Here is a 22600-nt window from a genome sequence, read left to right on the forward strand (position 1 = left end):
GACTGGTGGGAGAAGGAGGAAAAGATATGGTGGTGGTGGAGGAGGTTGAAGGGAAGGAGGGTGGTGGAGAGGAGGTGGAGGGGCATAATATAATTAATTGAAATATAGCTCAAGGTCATATGATATTGAACAATTGTGGGCCAGAGTTTTTATTTTTTTGAAATAATTGTGGGCCAAAACTTGCATGTATTAGTAATGAGTTTTAGAGATGAAAATAATTTCGACAACCGCATATGTTCCTTCCATATAGTCTTATGAATTAGACTAACTAATTGAAGTTAATCCAAACAGAGCATACATTGCTACGATGCCTTTGTTCTGATGTGGAACTAGGGGTGTTCATAACCGAACCAATCCAAACAAAACCGATAAACCGATCCAAAAAAACCGAAATCCAATCAAACCGAAAACCGAACGGACTGAAAATTGAAAAAACCGAAATTATTTATTGGATCGGATCGGATTTCGAATTTGATTTCCAAAACCGAACCAATCCAATCCAAACCGAACATTCACAAATATGTATACTTTTAGTTATACATATATCATTCCATTTACACTTACATAGTACATATTTATTGTATATATATTGATTATATCACACATGCATCAAAGTTTACTATATACATGCATCAAAGTAAACAATTATAATCATAATTTTAAAATATGTTGACTATGTTATAATTTATGAATGTTATATTAATGTTATAAATTATGTATCATTGTATTTATCATATATTATATATTTTTAAAATTTATACAACACAATTTCAAAGTATAAAAAAGTGAAACAAAAACCGAACAATCCAATCCAATCCAAACCGCTATAGATTGGATCGGATTGGTTCGGATTTGAATTTAGTAAAAAATCCATTGGATGGCAAAATCATAAAACCGATGAGATCGGATCGGATGATTTTTCTCCTCAAAACCGATCCAATCCAATCCGCGAACACCCCTATGTGGAACTATGTAGGGAGGAAAGAAAGCAAGCTTGTATGAAGTAAGAAAAATTAAAAGACAACAAAGAGAAAACTTGAAATTTCTTTCCACATCTGGTTGGCTGGATAGGAAAAGGAGAATCCTAATATTAGGCAAGAAGGAAATTTAAACGGTAAATTAAAAATGTGAAATTATTTTCCCAACCACTCGAGGAGATAACTTTGATGCGAATCACACATTATTTTTTACTTCTACCCTTATTTTCTCTCCGTTAACAGCATATATAACTTTATTTTTTAGGTCAGCAGCATATATAACTTTAATTTAGAGACAATATCACTTTAAACTTTAAAGGAACCTTATAAACCACTTTGGAGAGCCACGGTTTTTTCAAAGATTGCCCCACATTGTAATAACATCCACAAACAGAAATGGAGTAAAATAACTTTATGCCAAGCTGAACTCTCTTTTTTCCTTCCTTTGTTTATGAACTCCGAATGATTCACAACTACTCACCCAAAAGAAAGGGTGAGGGAACTTACCACCACACAGATAAGAAAAATATTTACGGTTTGACACTAACATAACATTAAAAGTTAGGATGCATCTACCTACACAGACACACAATCCCAAACCCGTTCACCAAAGACCTAAATCATGAGGGTAAAATGGCAGGCATTTCATTTCCGAAGGAATGCCACAGTAGCAACACGGGAGCCTACGGATCCACCAAACATGAATGTCGGATATGTGCGGACATGACTTACGTATTGAAACAGGGGATCTCTGCATGATTCCTCAGCATGATTTCTTTGGTTGAAACTTTCCACTTCTTGTACCAACTCATCCTTTGTATTGTTACATGATGTGATCACCTTACAACATACAAGGAGAAAGTCAAAAAGGAAAAAATTAACAAAGTAGAAGAGCTGTAAATCTGCAACTATCATGAGCAAAGCAGGTTGGAGGAAAGATATAAAGAGAGTATGCATAAATGAAGAGAAGGAAACAAGATCAAATAATCATGATTTCTGTATTGGATAAAAGGACTTCCTGGAATAGGCAAAGTTCAAGACTTCATGCCACAAGCCCCAAATACTTGGTAGAAAATTAAAACATGAGCCTTAAAGTCAACATTACTATATTAGGTATTAATAACTTCAAAAGTACTTACAAGTATACCACCAGGAGCAACCAACTTTGCAACAGAATCCCAATACATCATTCTGAAAATAATAAAGCAACAACACAATTCCTTAAATTGCAAGCACGAAATTATATGGAGAAAAATATTAGTAAGTGTGAAGGAAATGTGAAACATTAGTTCTATAAAGCAAAGAAACATCATCCCAAAAGAGTTTGACAGAATCACAGATAAGAGGGTAACTTTCTCTTACCTCTTGACAGAACCATCAGGATGCAATCCAATAGCATCTAGTGTCCCTTTATCCACAACAAGTTGAAACTCTTGTTCCAACTTTGTTTCAAGGACATCATCAACCTTAAAACAATCAAAGCCAATGTATTATGTATTGGAAATGTCAAGAATCAATGTGTTTTGCACGAAATAGACATGCTTACATATCAATGATGGTTAAATGTGCAACTTGGTGTAACCTCGTCCTATGTCATGACTCATGTCTCTACTTCATAGACAAAGCAATTGTATAATTTTATTTGAATATCGTCAGGTAAAACAACTTTTACATGTCATATTACAAAGACTAATGTTAATTTTAAATTATAATAATAGTAATAGAAATAATAATAATAATAATTAAAGAGAGAAGGTATAAATTTATAGCAAACTGTGGGAGAACAAATTCCTCTCAAATCTTCATTTTGGCAAATGTAACTAAATGCTACTCTTGCTCGAACATAGTGATTTGAGCCAAGCCACCACAAAACCAAAAGTGGATAAACCTTATTTTTAACAGTGCAAATAAGTAACAACAATTAAACTATCGAATAAGCTCAGATACTATGAAAAGCAACCCCCCTATGGGCTACACAGAGAAGTACAGAGACAAACAAATATACTGAAATGCTCACCCACACGCACAGATAGTAAAACTTGAACGTACCACAAATTTGATATTGGAAAATCCATCACGATTTGCAAGGCTTTGGGCAAGGCTGATGGCCTGTTCACTATAATCAGTACCAGTTAAATCAGAGAACCTGAACAGATACAAAGAGTTTATTTAGTATGGAGTTTGGAGTAATACGACTTAAATAAGTGCAAATATCTTTCCATCACCAAAGAACTAAAGACTGAAAAAAGCTTGATTACATTCTAAGGAACAATAAAAAAACAGATGCAAAGAGTTTATTTTCTGAAGCTGCATTAGTTTTCATCCTTGTTTACATATCTTCCTTTCAATGTATTATCTGGATAATGCCTAGAAGATACATAAAATTTCAAATATGCCAGTAAAGCACAATTCAATCTACATGCAGTCTGGCAGCTTCAAGCAATCCATTTTCCCCCTAAAATTAAACAGTATGAATAAAGGAAAGGTGTCTCTTTTCTTTCTTAGCCCGACTATTGCATATTGCCATATTCCTAACTTCCCATTTTGAATCAGCCGAATGATTTTTTTGAACATAGATATTTTTATACAGAAAATTCTTATCCTCGTAGCTTCACTGGTATGCATGACCATGAGCCTATATTAATTCAAGTACGAATTACAACTTTCATGTTTTTATGAATAACTAGATATATAGTATTTATGACTTATACAAGTTATGCTTCTCTGAAAAATTAACATCCAATTATATTTATGTGCGCGCACATTTATTTGGAATAAGATTAATATGCCTTTTGTATCCCAATAAATAGATGAGGGAATGGACACAACTTTGTGTAGTTAAGAGAAAAGAGGAGATAATGTTGGAGCAAAACTAAGTCAAGAAAGATAATGGATTTATATGCAGAGGAATTTGTTTTATATTCACAGCCTATACTACAAAAAATACATGGATAAAAGATGAAACCATACCCTTGTTTAGCTAACTCTTGGAGAAGCAAACCATTGCCAGTCCCAATGTCAAGTACACTCCAACTAGACAAAATTTTATCACCTAATTCACTAGCTTCAGCCTTAACATCATCAGTATGATTTGGTAACCGGCCTTGAGAAATGTCAATGCACAATGCCCTAGTCCAAGATGCAACTACTTCCATCACATCAACTCCAAACCTACAAAGATGCAAAATAACAGCAAAAAATAAATAAATTATATGTAAACAATTTGCTACGAAAACCTTTAGAATGTATCATTTCCAACAATTGCCTATGATGCAAATGTTCATCATGGTCTAGAAATTGATAAATCCAAATAAACTTTAAAGAATGAAAAGCAAAGATGAAGCTCATGTCCTCTACTCTAAAAGGAATACTGGAATACAGTCTCTGATTTAGAGGTTAGAATGGCATATATGACGTATTTATCCCAACAACATAATTTCCCACTCATTGTTAAAGCAGAGGAACCCAAAACCTGAAGTATAAATTAATCTTAGATGAGATTTCAAACTCATTTTCTCATCTTACTTCTACATTAAATACTCATCGGTCCTTCTTAACATGGGAAAGTCATTCCTACCACACCACTTTTTTCATCAAAAAGCCTATACAAGGTTTGACTCCTAGCAGGAATTGAAGTGGCATAAACAAAAGCAGAAAAATTCTTTACCACTTAAAATAAAAATTAATCTCCACGTTATGCAATCAAAATATTATTTACCAAACTTCACCAGCATGACCATGTTCACGAAAATTTGTGAGCTCATCTGAGTACGCAGCGTCCCAGTAGCTCTGAAACCCCAGCATTGATGCCACTGCTTCAGCATCAGGTTCTTCCTTATCAGAGCTGCACAGACAAGAATAACTCGCTCAATAATAATAAAAAACAGTCACAATTCACTAACTTGCCCAATACTCAAAGGTAATCTCAAATTCCAAAACCTGCATAGCTAAAATTCAATCAGATCCATACATTACTTAGCAGCCAACATCAAATACAGAACTAGATCTTAACATTCTACTTCACCTCCTCACTCTCTCTTCAACCCTAGAACTAGTAAAAAAAATCTATGACTAAAGCAAAACAATGCAATCAACAGAATACTATTTCACTTTCAGTTTCACCTTATGCATAATTCTCAAACCTACAATCTGACAGCATTTAACAGACCAAAGGATTATACAAAACAATGCAATCAACATAATCAGGAAAAAACTCAGTCACGCTCCACAAAGCAGCGATTCGCGAATCACAAAATTTCGAAGTCGAAAGGTACAAAAACGGAGAGTGAGAGGGAAGGAACCTGTAGTCGGAGGGAGGAGGGAGATTGGCGTTGGAGAGAGCTTCGGCGGCGTCGGCGTGGCGCTGGTCGTCGTCGAGAGTGCTGCCGTACTCGCTCTTGATGGACCACGAGTCGGCTGCGATGGAACGGTCGTCGTCGGAGACGAGATCGGCGGTGGAGAGGGAAACCGATCGGACTTGTTGAGAGACGTCGGAGTCCTCCGGTTGCAACCGGATTCCGGCCATCTTAGAGAGAGAAAGCTAGAGAGAGAAAGTGAGTGTGGTTTGTTATTGCTACTGCAGTCTTCTCTTCAGAGTGAGTGAGTGAATTTGTCACGTAATGAATGATCGGGTGCGGCTTTCGGATCTCGGTTTTCCGTTTTTGTTTCTTCTCGAATCAAATCGAATTCACTCACACATCATTATTCTTTTCTTCATTTTGGTAAACAATTATTTTTATGAGTTTAATGGATATGCACTGTCAGTTTTACACTGACAACCAATCACAACATGCCATATAAGTGAAATAATATCTTTCATCTTAAATTTTAATTAAAACAAGAATATATTTGCTGATGTGGCGGAATTCAATTGGGCGACTGTGTAAACAAAGTTTACACTGATAGTGTATTCCCATTAAATTCTATTTTTATTCACATATTCCACTTCTATACTTTTTAGAAATATATAGAAATCAATAAAAATTAGTGTAAACGTGATATATGTGATTTTTTTTATAAGAAATGAATTATATTGAAATGAAGTACAAAAGGTACTTCAACCCAATAAAAAAATTATCAATGTAAACTAAATACAAACAATGAACTTAATCACAAACTATACACAAAAACCCCTTCTGATATATGTGATATGATGAGAAGAAAGGGATAGAGAGAAAAAAAAATGTCTTGAGGTATCTACACTATTTGGTGATCTATAGAGTGGAAATGAATTGAAAAATGAAGTGAGGTATGAACATATTTACATTTAGTATTTAAAAGATGAAAAAATACAACTAATTATTTATGAAAAATAACAAAGACAATTTTCTTTCCAATATAAAATTGTAGAACAAAGATAAAACACTTATAGACAATTGTGCATAGAGACTAGCAAAGCCTCACCCATGCGAGAAGCGTCAAAGGATGTCCTTGAGATTTGAGAAGGGTTGTTCACCAACTAGAATTTTACTAGACGTATTTGTTTCCTCAACCTATAAGAAGATGAGTGTTGAACTCATAACTTGTAGTCAGTTACAGTTATCTCACAGTTATCTCAACTAAACTTGACAAAAGAAAACCTGTTTATATTATATGAATTTATTTTTATGTTTTAGAAATGAAAAATGACGGTGATTACCTTCATATGTTCTCAGGGATAAAAACAAAATGATTATTTTAGTGTTTTTGAGATTTTAAAAAGCAAGAACTTCTTGACTGCAACACAAACGGTGAGAACAAATGATGCGTTGGGTGACTATAACTGTGGAAGATGGATTTGAATTCATTAGAAAAATGGTGGAATCACAAAAGAGGTGAATTATACATGCATTAGAGTTGATGAATCACCCCATAGGTGGATTGAGCTGCATCTCCTCCCGGTCACGTCTTTAGCCGACCACATCCAGCCAATCAAGTCTAGGGGGAACCAAATTGGGCTGATCGGCCCCCCATGAAAGGGAGATCCTCACCGCCTCACCAATCCCATCACTGACTCTATAGCCTAGCTATAGGGGTAGGCGTGAGGCTCAAGATCTAGTCTCACTAAAGAGGATCCCCTAACCATTTGATCATTGTGAACAACTGGTGGCTCAGAGACCCAACGTTCCACACCCGCCTGGATTGCAAGTCCAGAATCTTGCGGCACACCTAATCATATGAACATAGGTTTTCAGGGAGGGTCAAGTACACGATCGTCTCCTTATTCTTCTGCTTGGGCTTAGATTTTCGAGGTTTACGAGGAAGCTGGATGTCGGTGTACTCGGCATCACGCTTTCCATATGTATATTTTTTAACTGAAATGATGTAATTTCATTAGTTGAGACAGAAAATGAGACAATGATGAAGGGTTTCAATCCCTATGAAATTATATCTATCCACCGCCTTTTTATTTTTTCTGAGAGTTTAATTCATACTTAATGTTGGAGAAAGGAAGATGGGTGCAATTGGTGTTCAGCTTTTTAAAAAATAAAATGTATTAGCAAGATCTAAAGATATGAGTTAGGATTGAAGGACTTTGAAGAACACTAAATGAAGGAAAAAACTCACAGTTAAAGTGGTTTATTAATTATATCATATTATAGTTTTTTTTTGCACCAATATATCCTCACAACCAGTATCCATGAGGATAATCTCATAAGCTTATGAGATTATATAAAGTGGGTAGGTCTATCCCAACAAATCATTCTCGGGATTGAATAAGAGTAAATGAGTATGAAAGGGTCCAAAAATTCATACTCATTAATGGTCACATGTGTAATAGTAAGAAAAATGAGCATACAATGCAATCTAAGTTTGATTCAGTTTTCATCAAGTTCTTCATCTATTTTGCTTTTTCATTAGATTGACACCTCATCTATAATGTTGACATGACAAAAATATTGTAAAGTAAGCAATTGAAGTGACAAATGCCCTTAAGATTTAATAGACTATGGTAGATTTGTCAACACTTAACAGTTGGAGAAGACTCACAGGCTAAAAGACTAATGCATAGGTGACACACATTAGACTTTGCCGGATGAAACGAGATTCAAACATGTACCACTTAAAGCTAACCACTTGTTTAATTTTGAAAAGAGTTTCTGAATGAATTAAAATGCAACCTTTTTAATTAAATGGATTTTTAAAAAGAGCATTGAAGTTATATATGGGAGAAACAAAACCCATATTACAAAGCTACATATCTATGAAGCCTACAAGCCAAAAAGGGATACTATGTTAAGAACAATAGACTGTACACACAAACTATTAAAACATCTTCAGTAAACTCATACACAGAAAATAAATCAACATTCAACTATCAGCTGTGACATCCATCTTCCGAGTCTGAGAATGAAACATTTCAACTATATCAGAAGCTGTGCTACATTCTTCTGGATTTCTATCTGACACAGAGCCAATAAATCTTGGAAATCTGATAGAGATGCCTCGAGATGGATGAACTAAACCCATGGCAGCATGATGAACTGGGGATACTGTGAAGTCTGCACCTCTTATTTCCCAAACAAGTTCTGGACAAAACCACATGTCAGGTGTCTCTCCTGTTTGATAATATGGTGGTTTTTTTAGTAAGACTCTGTCTCCAGAGAAGAATTCTTTCATCTGCAGTGCAATGTCAGTGTTCTTGTCAGTGATGATAAAAGAATATTGCCATCAAGTTAAAAAATTCAGAAAGGAAAAGAGAGCAATAGTGAGCACATTGTAGACCTTAAGTTAATGCAGCATTTTACGGATGTTTCGAAATTGGATTAGTTGTAAAACTGGCAAGGGACCACTTTAGTCTTGTGTAGTTACAAGTTACAACAGCGTGTATTTCATGATATGAATTAAAACTTTTCCAATTTTCTGTATGATTTAGCTTCTCACTAACATCCTCCTCTTTCTCCGCACCCACCCCCTACGAGCAATACTCATGTAGTACTGAAGACGGTAGACCTCTCTCAAATGTGATAGTTATAATTTTTTAATTATAGAAATAACTATAATGGGGAATAAATTACTTTACATGTTAGGTGTTATGCTTTAAGATGGGGAATATGTATAACAGGAGTACTGAAAGATTTTCCCACCGTCACCACCACTCTTTTCTCTCTCCGCTCTAGCCAAGTATATGCTAAATGCAGCTAGTAGGTCAAAGCAAATGCCTAGAAAATGGGGGTAACAAGGATCAAACTCTGGATTATTTAGTCATAGAGGCACTGGTTTTATGTCTTAACTAACTATCCAAAAAACTTAAGCTATTGGGTGAAAATATATGAATGATTTTATATTATATTTCTAAAATAAATCATACAATGAATAAGGCAATACCATATATACCTCTATGTAAAATGAATCTGAGAACCCCGACATCACGCGACATACACTTTGATACTCCTCAGTTTCAGGATTGAAACATGCCATAAGAAATGGACTATACCTGCAACAGTAAAAGATCCATATAAACAACAATGAAGTAATTCACTTTCTTATAAGAAAAATTCATAATGAAATCACTGATTGCATATTCCTTTTTTCTGCCATTTCGTTTTCCATTTGATTCATGTTAACAAAGTCAAGTAATCACATAAGGCACATCACCCAGTTAGTAATAGACTTATGAACACAAATGTTATTTCACAACTCCAGAGCATTTAGCTCTGATAGTACATAGCACAGATCTTTCACCCAAAACTTCTCCTTTGCATAAATTTCTTTACTTATCATTGGTGCCTGAATGACAAGGAAATGGAATTGCTAAAACCACTCTTAGGCCTCCACCGTTAACCTTAGCGTGTCTTTGGATACTAGATGAGCGCAACATGAACGGATTTTTGTCTCAATCAATAAGTTGAGAGTTTCATTTACTTTTTGTCTTAAAGTATGTGCTAATATTTGTTTGTACTGGTGCCAACGAATATTCAAACATAATAAAGCAGAAGAGTTAGTCCTCAATAGAACTAATGTAGTGATGTGAAATAAAATACTTTAAATTTAATTCTCGTTTCATTGAGTGAAACATCTCAATAATTTCAAAAGATAGTGGAAAAATATGAAAAATGATAAATTACCATCCAGCTTTCCTTCCATTCCCATGCCAAGCACCAATTGGCACTAAATCAAGAGTATCATTTAATCCTTCCACATAATCTCGCTTGACCTACAAAACGAAGCCTCAGAAACATATTACAGATACAAACAAAACAGCCAAAGTCTCACTGGCCAAAATAATTACCTTTAACCATCTATCAGAACGCTTTGATGGAGAATACCCAGCATCATCGTCCAGTGTTTTCACCATAATTCCTTCACTAGAAGAGCGAAGTGCATCTTCCAGGAAAGCATTTATCTTAGTTAATGTGGCTTCAGATGTTAAGCAAGCATCATCTGCTTCAATCTACAATTGAAGTGTTCATATGAATATAACTGCATTAAATGAGTTTTACTATAAAATAAAAATTCATGGCTAGAAATATAAATATAAAATCATTTATGTTTCTTCACCCAACAACTTAGATAATTAATTCAGAACAATAAAAAAAATTAATACACTTACAGTTATTTCTTTCGCATATTCGAAATACCCAGGCTTTTCATCCAAGAACAAATCCTTCAGATCTGCATAATGTCCAAGAAAAACAGGGTTAAAACAAAAGTGTAATTATGTGTCACAGTACATTTTTGTCTTGCCTGAGAATCAAGAAGATTTCTAATTTAATAAGATGACTAGATGTATACACTTTCGTCTTAGGCGGAGAGGAGAACCCAATAACCTGCAAATAGCACTCAAATGGGTCAGCAAAGACTGTATCTGAAAAGCAATATCAACTGCTTAACAAGGATGACCTGAGTGTCTTAAATATCATAAGAATAAATCAATACAGCCTAAATAGACCTACTTTCCTTCTATCTGAAAATCCAAAATCTTGATCATCACTGATTAACTGCACTAGCATGATTAATAAGAAAATGTCACAAATTTTTACCCTATCTGGTTTTCACGATCCATACACAAGATAGCATTAATTACAGCATCTTGCACACCATACATTGGTATGCCTAAAATATGCCAAACTAAAAGCTTATCAGGTGTATAGTATAGCCTATACTCCCCTATTATCTGTACTATACTATCCACCGTTATAGGTGAAACATACAAGGCCAATGCATTCAAGAGACCACTTGCAAACAGAATCATTTGTATGTGTTCCACGAGACTTTCTACTAAGTTTGCAACTAATTATCATAAAATTCATAAAAGAAAGTTTGGAATTATTACTGCTCTCCATTTGCGAACATGATATCAAAGACAAAGACGCAAATGCCAACCTGCATGAACAGAAGATATCAGAAACAAATCCAGAGAATTCAAATAGAAAGAGAGTTTAAGAAGAGAACTAGACAAGTACAAAGGAAGATAAGAAACCTGTATAACAACCACTTATCCCAAAAGCTTAAGCTGTTGGGTAAGGGCTACTTTAATGGTTTTATATTATATTCTATCACGCCCCCTCATGCAAGAGCCTTTGGGCTTGAAGCGGGGATAAATGCACAAGCCCACCTACCATGTGCTTAATTAAATTCCACTCTTCAATTAGAAAGTGAGGGGAGCAAGGATCGAACTCTAGACCTCTCGGTCATAGAGGCTCTGATACCACTTGTTGGACCAAAGAAAGAGCCAAACAAAGGAGATGATTTAAAACTGGGGGATAAAACTCCACATTGGGCTAAAGAGCAAACCATAAGTGGACCAGACATCACATCTTTCACCCAAAACCTTAAGGCAATGGGTGTATGGGTCCTCACACTTATAAACCACTCAAGAAACCAAAATACAAGGAAATTCCATAAAGAAGAAAAAAGCATTAGCTAAATAGAGCTCTCCAATCCTTCTAAAACCATGTTCTTGACAATACCAAATATATAAATATGTTTATCATCCTAAACCCTTCAAATAAATAAGCCAATAAAACTGCTGAATTTCTAAGGAAGTGAATCATGTAACATCCCTATGATACTTAAAGAATGGTTTTGATCCAAATAATAAAAACCTGAAACAACAATTAGTTTGACACTGTCCACAGAGCACACCATAACAACATGCACTGTGTTGAGATATTTATATGAAACTTGCCATAACATGTAAAAGAACACTGCCATAAACTAATTATTGTCATTCAAACTATCCCAATCCTTTAACCTGGCTGGATCCAGAAACAACTGAAGTCATCAAAACTGTCAAAGGGATCACATTGCATGTTATACCTAAAGGCATGTGTTGTAGCATTTTAGACATCTAGAGCAGCTAAGTTGCCATAAATTCAGATTTCAACAGTGGGGTAATAAGGAGAATAAAGGAAAGAGAAAGAGAATTTGCAAATATTGAGAGAGAGAGAGAGAGGGCAAAAGGCTAACCTGGGAATTAATAAAAGCTAAGTTTGAAACACAAAAGAAGAGCAATCAGCGAAAGCTCTTAGCATCAGTATTCCTCAGTCAGTAGGTTTCAAAATACTTAGATTGTGATAACTTATTAAAAGAAAAAGGCACCTAGGAAGAATATGGTTTATATGGACTAAATGACAAATAATATTTTAAAAACTATATACCAAAATATTGTACTTTCTTTAACACTACCAAAATACTATCCACTTCACCGTGTTGGCATGGGATTGAAGCGTTATGTCAAATTGTCAATTAGGGAATTTTACTTAATAACATTGAGAGAAACTTAGAACTACTCTTCAACCCCAGATTTCACAAGACATTAGCATTGATCAATGAAACAATTTCAGAGAATTTTTGTTGAGTTCTGGATCAGCTTGGTTCTTTAATGTTATTATACACATAGATTGGTTATATAAAAGATTATCCAGTCCACTGATCAACCAACTCTACCGATTCACATCCAGATTCTTCAAACAATAAATTAAATTAACCATAGTTCTATATATCAGCAATGTTTGAGCAAGGAATGAAGATTTAAGAGTGACGAAGTTATAGAATATGTGGAAATTTTACGGACATATAAGGCCTTATTCCATTATAAAGGTGGTTTACCCATTTCATAAATGTAGTAATTTAGTTGTCTAGTTTTTGTATCCTAAATTACTTCGTATTATCTTTCATGTCTATTATTCTCATTTTTAATGTGTCAATATTTCTCACAAGTTGGTTTGGGATCACTTAGTATTAGAGAATTCTACTTAATGTACAAAAAGATGACAGAGTAGGAGGAATCGTTGTCCTCCTTTCACTTTGTAATTGTTTTCTCCTTGTGAAGTGTCTATGGCTTAAGGCATAAATACTTTTCACTTTCTTTTAAGCATGCTAATTTCCAACCTTTATGCTCTCTGCAGTAACTAAAGTATCTTTGCTTCCTCTCCCACGTGAAGATAGCTCCTGAAAAGACATAATTCTGTTTCCGTTTTTTCTATCAATACCAACAACCTGAAAGGGACAAGAACCACAAAATTAGGAGTGAATAACAGAAACTTAAATAACAAGAACTAATATAAAGTATACCATGGCAGAAAACAAGAACAAATACAAAGTATACTATGGCAGAAAACAAGAACAAATACAAAGTATACTATGGCAGAAAATATTTGTGTACCTCTGCATCAATTATGAAAGTTGATGCAACAGGCTTGCAGGAGTGCTTAATTATGTCAATCAGATCAGGAAATCTAGAAGTTGATTCATTTCCATTTCTTGAAAAGACACGAATTGAACCATCAACTAATCTGTGGATATGAGCTCGCTGACCATCATACCTGGAATTACATTTAACTCAACTCAGCAAGTGATACAAAAGAGAGGTGCAATTCATCCTTGTAAAAGAGAGACATGTAATGCAAAGGGACCTGAATATTCAACAAAATCACCAAGTTCAAAACCATTACCAGTAGAATAAGAAAACAAGACCAGAAGAAATCCACAAAAGAAATTCAGGGTTAGATAAACTTTACAAGTTGGAGATAAAACTAAAATTACAAAATTTACTGTTTGAAAATGAAGTGATTTGAATATTTTCATTTCTTATTGCTGTATTTTCCTTATAACAATGCAAATAATCATTGTACTATGTGTGTTACCAGTTTTCCCCCACCATAAGTTTACTATATGATCAAATATGCCAGATTGAGTTTATGAAATGGTCATAAAAGAAAGGGATGTGTTGATTGTAAATATCGACAGATGTAATAATGCATCAGGAACTAGCTTAGAATTATGTGAACTGCCAATCACAAACTACAGACTAATGAAGTAAACAGCAATATATCAAGGTAAATTTTTTTAAAGATAAATTGGAAATCAAAGTAGCATTTTGAAATTTTAATGATGAAATGTTAGAAAGTTGAGTTTCAAATTTGCAATAATCCAATGATTCTGCCTTACGGCAGCACTCCTACCTTCAAGACCATTTTGCCAATTTGAAAATGTAAATAACACCTTAAGTGGATTCACCAAATGCCGATTGTCTCCTTGTTATTCAACATTACCCATCAATATTATATTCCAACCAATATTTTAAAGGATTGCTTGCTTTCTAATGTTCATGATTGCATGCAATGAGATGCCAAAGGAAAATAACTAATTAAAGGATAGTACATACTTATATTCACATGTAAATGCTTTATTTTGAAATAGCTTCAATGCTTGGGGAATGCCATTGGTGATCCTATGAAGAAAAAAAAGAAGCAAAATACAAAGTATAAAGAACTAGGGGTGTTAACAAAGTATATGGGTACAGATGTAAGTTAAGAAAAGAAGGTTAAAAACCTTGAAATATAATTAAAAATTGTTTCAAGAAAGGGCCAATATATTAAATACTGCATACTTTGCAAGCATAGGCTTAATAGGGATTCCTGGAACCATTGATAAACTTGAAACCGAAAAATCAATGCCTTTGCTCATGAGAGATGGGACTATGATATCCTGCATAAAGTAAATGATGATGAGAAATTGAAATATCATGAGTACTACATTATTACTCACATAGGGAGAAAACTACATAGTTTGTTCTCAACAAGTCTGAATTTACCAAACAGATACAACAGACCATCAAGATAAATTCTGAACTATTTAAAATAAACAAAACTATAGCATATTCACACAAACCACACATCAGCAGTATATCCAACGTAGTGTTTGGTCATATTTTTAAAGCTGGTCATATTTTCTGCTTTCTCACCATCAACGACAGAATTGAGAAACACAAACAAAGGAACACTCAGAGCCTAGCTTCCTATCTTCTAGTATATGAGAGAGAGAGAGTGAGAGTGAGAGAGTAGTGTAGATAACAGTCTAATGTTTGCAATAATGCTATGGTTTCCCTCATAAAATTTATATATAGGTAATACTCATTCAAATATTCAACACTTACCAAACTTGGCAGAATATTATATGCTTCAACAACTTCCACAGAAAGGACCTGGAGAGATGAGGGAAATAATTAGTAAAATAAACATGGCTACTTCTTCTAGAGCATTTTTGTCGTACATAGGACATAGCAAATAGATGGCTATTTCTATACGCTACTTTGGTCATATCTTTAGTCTATATGGGATCTCAACAAGCAATAATTCAGAGCAAGTAACAGAAGGGTAGGTCTGCCAAGCTTTGCATAACTGATGAGCTTTCTTGTTTGACCATCTTGTATTATCTTAATTTCTTTTCCTTTCTTGATGGAGAATTTACTATCCTCTGTTTCTGAACTTTTTCCCTCTAATCTGATAACATTTCTTCTACTATTGAAAAGGAAAACTTAGGGTGTCTTTTTGCTAGATATATAGAGGGATTTAAAGGAGTTACTATATTGATGATGTCCTTGTACGATAACCTTATCTCCAATAAGGTTACTGATAGGGACCTTGCTGTAAGTAAGAGCAAGGATTTCTCTAAAGTTTACAAGCGTAGGGGCAAGGTGGGAATAAACAATAGTCCCACTACTACTGATGAGTAGTGTAACCAATTGCTGAGCTGGCAGATTCTCTCTGCAGAGAATCAGGCCAGGTGGTGTGTAAAAGCACCAAGAGGGGGGTGAGTGAGGTTAGGCAGAAATTCTGTTAGGACTAGGAGAGATAGGAACGCTCTCGAATCTGTTCCTGGGTTATCACTTTTTCCTGTATTTCCTTTCTGCTATTGTAATTCCTTAAAGGGATTCTGGCATTCATACCAGGATTCCCCTGAATTAATACACTATTTTTCCAGTATAGTCTCTGAAATCCCTATTCCCTATCAGTTACCCTATCCTAGCTCCGGTTCTAACATTAATGAAAGCACCCCTACATACGGAAAATGAAACGTAACTAGTGCAACCAAAATGACATAGACCATTAAAAGCAGACAGGATAGTAAAATGGCAAATTAAACTTGGTCATGGGTAAAAACAATTGATTTCAGAATTGACCTGAAGTTTATTCTTCAAATTATCTGCAGTTCCTTCTTGATCCACAGTAGAACGAGAATTCATAACAACAGCATGAGCCAATGCAGGCAAAACAGTTCTAAGCATTGCCCCAATCCGTAAGTTCCTGACCTACAGAAGACGCAAATTTGAGGACCAGGAAACTAGCACAGAGGGATAAAAACCTAGGGGAAAAAGCATTTGAGAAACATACTATGTATCAGCCATCATCACACACACATGGAGAGAGAGGGAGAGAGAGAGAGGGAGAATAGTAAACATTGAAACACAATGCGTCGAGAGAGAAGGCCTAATTGCAGAGTATAGGACTTGAGTCACACATTGGAAGTATGAAATTCTAATGTGGGGGTTTATAAGGCCTTGGGCTCGCACAAAAGCTAGCTATTGTAGCTGGGCGGACACTGCAATGCCGGCGTCACCACCCGCGCCGCTCGTTTGCAGCTGAGAGACATGGTGGAAGGCTCTGATACCAATTGATAAGAACCTTGAGAGAACCATACCACAAAAGCTAGCTGTTGTAGTTGGAGAGCCCAAGGCCTTATAAACCCCACATTAGAATCCCATATTCCAATGTGGGACTCAAGTCCCATATCTTGCAATTGGGTTCTAACAAGACCATACTGCCTAGCCAGGTATGGCTACCGAACCATACTATCAGCCACCATCACACACACACACACACACACACACAATGCATTGAGAGAGAAGACCATACTGTCTAGCCAGGTATGGCTACCGATGAACTAACTTAACAACATATATGAAAGAGGTGGACAATAGAAGCCTGATAAACATAAAGACTTGTCATTTAAAATCTGCTTAGAGTTTAATCACTAAAGCAAATGGAGGTCCAAGAAATCAATGTCCACGATTGTACCTTTTGACCTTTTAACCTGCATGCCAACATAAGTTAAGACTATTACTTTAAGTCATGTACTATTGGAACTATCAGAGCTGTCAGATTCCAACTTGAAGGTGCACAGTAGATAAACACCAATGGAAGCTCTTATGAGGCTTGGGGCATACCATAACCTCAAAATGTGATAACCTTCCCTTCTTTTAAACTTTTATGCACAAAAAAAAGAGATATTTACCAATGTCCGAACAAGAAACTTCATCTCCTTCTCCCGGCAAGACCGCATGAGATGAACGATGATGCCTTTCTTCCGAACTGTGCTTCCATTGCCTGTTTGTACACTGATGAGCACCACATAAGAACATCTAAAACAAAGCTAAAAGTTTACAGAACAAAATAGCAGTAGGAAAACGATAGAATTAATAGGGAAGAAAAATGCGAAAGTAAGAGAAATAAATGTTACAAGTTACAACCAGGCTTAATATATACATTTGGTCTCTTTAGATTCATCATTGTATGGTTTTGGAGCCCTGGTTCCAAGAAACAAGTACCACCAACAAAGACGTCATAACCACAAATTGATCTCCTAATTGTGTAAAATGCCACAACCTGGAGCTCCTTTCAAATGTTTAAAATATGTAGAACAACTTCCCAGGGTGTGGATCACGAAGAGGACAAGACATAAATTGATATTACACTCAATGAGAAGGTTAATATCACCAACTCTGACTGCCAAAAAGCTAATCCTAGTGACCAACATCCTTACCCTGAACCTAAGTTCATAGTAAGAACTCCCAACTAAACATTTTTACAGCAAACCATTTAGAGGTAAATTATATCCCTAGTAATGTTAAATGTTACAATAAGAAACAAAACGATTGTTAATACCTCATCTTTCGTAGTGCAGAGAAAACTTCCTTAATTAGAAGTGGTGTAGGTGGTGCAAGCAATCTCTGTGTTTGACGACACTCTTGAGCCACATCACCTATAACAATCCCAGGTTATTTCATAGTTATTCCAAATTGTCAGACTGAGTAGGTTTAGCAAAAAGTGTCTAAAACTATGAGAACAATCATCCAACCAAGGTCACCAAATTTGTTATACATCTCCCCTATTTTCAATCGATTTGTTCCACATGCTTCTTCAAGTGCTGTAGTGACTAAACTTCTACCAATATTTAGTTCCTGCATGAATTGCATAACAAATCAAAATTTCTTAGTGCATAATAGCCTTTATTGCCAAATAGTAGATTCTTATACTTGTCAAACAAATGTTAATTTATCATCGGTAAGAGATAAAGAAACAAAAATTATTAACAAGAAGAAACAACACTGTACTTTTACAAAAAAAGTTAATTTTTTCTCAATAAAGGGACCTTTGAATTGGCTTCTGGATTTTAATGGCTATTTTATTCATTACAAGTATGGGTTCCTCTTCACCTCCACTAGGAAAATAAAGTGCAATCATGGCGAAAGCCATTGTTTCCAAATTATCAAGACTAGAAATAAACCTACCACATTTTCATGGTCTGCAGCAATTTTGTTTGTACATAGATACACAGCAGGAAGCACATCTGCTGGTGACAAGGCCAACAAACTGTGTGATAGACAAGTTACATGCAGATAATATTCAAAAATCAGCCAACTAATGGTAAAATTGTTTCATTATTCCGTAAAAATGAGGGAGAAAACAGATAATACAAAGACTATGATCAGTATCAAAGGACCTTCTAAACATATTGCACAACATTGAAGTAGCTTTTATCTTTCCTTTCTCCTCCTCAAGCAGATTGAAGGTTCGTGCAAGATGTAAATATGGCGCAGGCTGTCCATCTCCCCAACAAGCTGCTCATTTATGCCATTGTAACATACTTTACAAGACAGATTTTGAACATAATGAATGTATATAACAGTAAGTGCAGTAAGTCGAAAACTCCTTCTAAACCAAGACACTTGGGGAAAAATTAACACAAACCATGTTCCTTAGGGTTGTATTTCTCAGGTGGTAAAGATAAATGAGTTGCATCTACACTATTTCTTAACACTTTCTGCACAGAAATATCATGTACAACTCTCATTTCCTGTGACACATACTTCTTTTCTAAAGGTCTGTCGATTTTGCACTCCTCTTGAGCTGATATTTCATTTTCACCAAGATGGCCAGAATTGCAGTAATATATGTCTAAGGCCTTATTGACATCTCCTTTTGCCTTTTTAATTATAGTGATGGCATCTCTTTTTAAAGACTCGTTTCCATTTATTATTTGCATAAACTGATCAATCTCATCCTTGTACAATTTTTCAACATCAGATTGCAACAACTCTTCAACTTTAGGACTTTCATCAAGCTTTGACCCAGCATGATCAGAATGAGTCCCACCAGGCACCTCAGGCGTTACTTTGCCGAAGAATCTTGTTATAGTTGACTGCTTTGAACCACTTGATTCTGATTTTGCTTTGACTTTTACTTTCTTGTTTGGCTTACTTTCACTACTTTTTCTTTTGGCAGGGGAAATGCGACTTGGTACTGTATTCCTCAGTTTAGTTAATTTAGAGTCTTGACTAGGAAAAATGTCAACATTTAAGGGAGTACTGTTTGTATTAAGGCATGACTTTGGAAGTGAATCAGTGTCATCTGATGAGCAGCACTTGGATGTTGAAACTGAAGTTTGACTAGAATTTACTTGATCATGAAATTCAGTTTCACGTTCATAGAAATTAGAAACAGCTTCAACAATATTGCTCCCTGAGATACTGATCAGATCTAACACCTGGCTTCGAGTGACCCATGAGGGCAAACAACAACTAAGTTCTTGAATGATTTTCTCTTTTTCTTCATCATTTAGTAAAGTAGGATCTTTTGCACACGTTTCCCCATCTGCATCAGATGGCTTGACTTCTTTCTCCTGGATCTGTCCTTGTTCCAGAACGTCGCTAACATCCTTCTCACCCTTTAAACCCACTTCACTGGTGCCACGACGAAAACCTTTTAAAAACTCCTGCTTGTTGGCTGTCTCATCAACTAATCCAGCAAAATACTTCCTCATTTTGTTAGCGTGTTTGCTATCACTTTTCTCGACATCTAAACCCACGGTGGGAATAACCTGCTTCGGTTTCAGAAACTTTACATATTCCCTGAGCTCTTCATAGTTTGAATGCTCACTATAAGGAACGAGATGAATCTGACACGAATCCTTGGACTTGACAGCAAACCGACTGCGTTTCACTTCATAGGTCCATCCGGTTGGCACAAAACCCACAACCTTTGAGTACCCTCTCTCGGTCATAATCTCCTTCATTTTAACAAAGTTGGGCCTAAAATAGGGCCAAGTTTCCCCCAACACATTCCACCCAACAACATGAATGTTAGTCTCCAATCCATCCTCAGTAAATTCACTACTTTCCCCATACCCAAGAACTCGCAAAACCTCCATTTTCCTAGCATCCACCAGCACCTTCTTGTTAAATCTTCGCGCAAGCTCAAGCAAAATCCTCTCCTTCCCAACAACATAAGTAGCAACCAGAAACAAGACATCATCACCGTCACACTCACCCACAACATTAACAACATAATCAACAGACTCCTCTTGTGCAGGAAACACAAACTTCGGGTGACAGTAAGTGGTGTCCAAAAACACAGCATCGGCACCAACAAAAGGAGCAAGCGCAGGCTCAGCCAACATCGAACGACAAAACCGGAAATCTCCCGTGTGAACATACCTGCCATTAGAAGACACTTCATCAGAAATAAAATGCAACACCACTCATGTCAGCTTTAATTAATCGACCTGGCAGTTATAGAGTTAGTCGTGCTTAACAACCCTTGGAGGAGAAGATAGTTAGATTGCTTGTCTGAACAAGCTGTTCCTATTCCTATATAATTTTCAGATGAGAACACAAATTCTAATAAGTAAATAGTCAGACTAATCCATAAAAGATATAATTTTTCATCCGTCCTGCAAAATTGGACATTGTACATAAAAAGTCCTTGAATAATGTCTTGTTATCAGTCCCTAAGATACTCTATCCAAGAACCAAATTGCCTGACAAAATATATATTCAAAAGGCAATTTCAATTATTTAAGAGCTAGTATGATAATATGGCTAAAGTCATCTGATTAAATAACTAATTTGATTCTGATGAGCGCTAGCAATACACTCTTTTGAACGCGCCCCTCAACGTTTTTCATCCATTTTTGGAAAAACTTAACACATTTACATTAATTTCATTATTATTAACTCAAATCAACTTGAGCTCAGAATGCTTGCACTACCTGCGGCAGGTTCCGTCGGGAGCGGGGACCTCGAAGAGGAACTGGACAGCACCAGGGCAGTGGTTGGCGTCAATGAGGGTGACCACGGAACCATCAATACAAACGGGTTGGTTGAGGGGGAGAGGGTGGACGAAGGGGGAGGGGACGCGGAGGACGTGGAGGAGGAGTTCTGCGGTGGTGGGGGAGCAAAAGACAACGCCGTGGGACCAGGAAGGGGAGAGGCCGGCGTAGTGGTCGGAGTGGAAGTGGGAGAGAAAGTAGGCGACGGAGAAGGAGCCACCACCGCCGCTGCTGCCGTGGCGGAAGGCGTCGACGAGGAAGCGGGTGTTGGGGATGAGTTTGGAGTGTGGAATGGCGGTGGTGGTGGTGGAGGAGGAGGTTTGCGGTGGGAGTTGGAGGGATTGGAGAGCGGAGAGGAACAAGTGGGTGGAGTCTAGATTTAGGGTTTTGGGTTTGAATTGGGAATTTTCCATTTCAAAGAAAGAGAAAATGAATGAAAGGTTCAGACTTGGTGAGGAAAATGTTAAGCATGTTTTGGCTCAATGATGATGAGGAATGGGGAATGGGAAGCAGTTTCTGTTTCTGCTTTATATCATTGGGTTTGATTGTAGAAGCTGGTTGTTTGTAGTTAAGGCGCCAAAAGTACAAAACTTGTGTTCACCACAAAACCAGAGAATTTGGGGAAAAAATTTCTTCACACCTAATACACTTACACACTCAATAGATAGATAGAAATAAGAGATGGGTGATAGATGTAATAGGAATAAGTGATGTGATTAAAAAGAAGAGAGATAGAATAAAAAGATAGGAAGAAACGTGAGTGTGAATATATAGCTTATTTGTGTTTTTTCTTATCGTGAAGCATACCCGCTAATAATCATATGAGAAAAAGTGGGAAACATGTAACGTTTGTGGTGGTATCAAGTAAGAATACTCATAAGTGAACAAATAAATAATAATGATGGTTTGAAATATATTTTGTGGTAGACATTCATTAGACATACATATTGGTGAGGGTTAAAAATCGTCACAAATGTGTATGTCTAATGGATGTCCACAACAAAATGTATGTCTACATATCATTACTC

At 36.0% G+C, this 22600-nt stretch overlaps 2 protein-coding genes across 4 annotated transcripts; both read right to left on the reverse strand.

Annotated features, from left to right (window-relative positions):
- Positions 1-1374: 1374 nt before the first annotated feature.
- LOC130728926 (uncharacterized) lies at positions 1375-5635 on the reverse strand. The gene is made up of 7 exons (XM_057580506.1): positions 5279-5635; positions 4696-4821; positions 3948-4148; positions 3027-3123; positions 2340-2443; positions 2117-2168; positions 1375-1817 (listed from the first exon to the last, which is right to left on the reverse strand). Exons 1-7 carry the CDS (start codon positions 5500-5502, stop codon positions 1623-1625), a joined length of 999 nt encoding a protein of 332 aa, XP_057436489.1. The 5' UTR covers positions 5503-5635; the 3' UTR covers positions 1375-1622.
- A 2426-nt stretch (positions 5636-8061) lies between these two features.
- Positions 8062-22196, reverse strand: LOC130728927 (DNA ligase 6). Of its 3 annotated transcripts, XM_057580507.1 has the most exons (20): positions 21513-22190; positions 19214-20958; positions 18966-19083; positions 18754-18835; positions 18321-18423; positions 18128-18224; positions 17478-17580; positions 16366-16494; positions 15340-15387; positions 14794-14891; positions 14569-14634; positions 13567-13726; positions 13293-13400; positions 11233-11282; positions 10692-10726; positions 10510-10571; positions 10189-10350; positions 10025-10113; positions 9294-9393; positions 8062-8576 (listed from the first exon to the last, which is right to left on the reverse strand). In XM_057580507.1, exons 1-20 carry the CDS (start codon positions 21983-21985, stop codon positions 8268-8270), a joined length of 4137 nt encoding a protein of 1378 aa, XP_057436490.1. In that variant the 5' UTR covers positions 21986-22190; the 3' UTR covers positions 8062-8267. The 3 variants fall into 3 exon arrangements, with proteins under 3 accessions (XP_057436490.1, XP_057436491.1, XP_057436492.1); XM_057580508.1 differs by lacking the exon at positions 14569-14634 and having other exon boundaries at positions 21513-22191; XM_057580509.1 differs by lacking the exons at positions 8062-8576; positions 9294-9393; positions 10025-10113 and having other exon boundaries at positions 10193-10379; positions 21513-22196.
- Positions 22197-22600: the final 404 nt, after the last annotated feature.

This window comes from Lotus japonicus, chromosome 1 (genome assembly GCF_012489685.1).
Source record: "Lotus japonicus ecotype B-129 chromosome 1, LjGifu_v1.2".
Lineage (NCBI taxonomy): Eukaryota > Viridiplantae > Streptophyta > Magnoliopsida > Fabales > Fabaceae > Lotus > Lotus japonicus.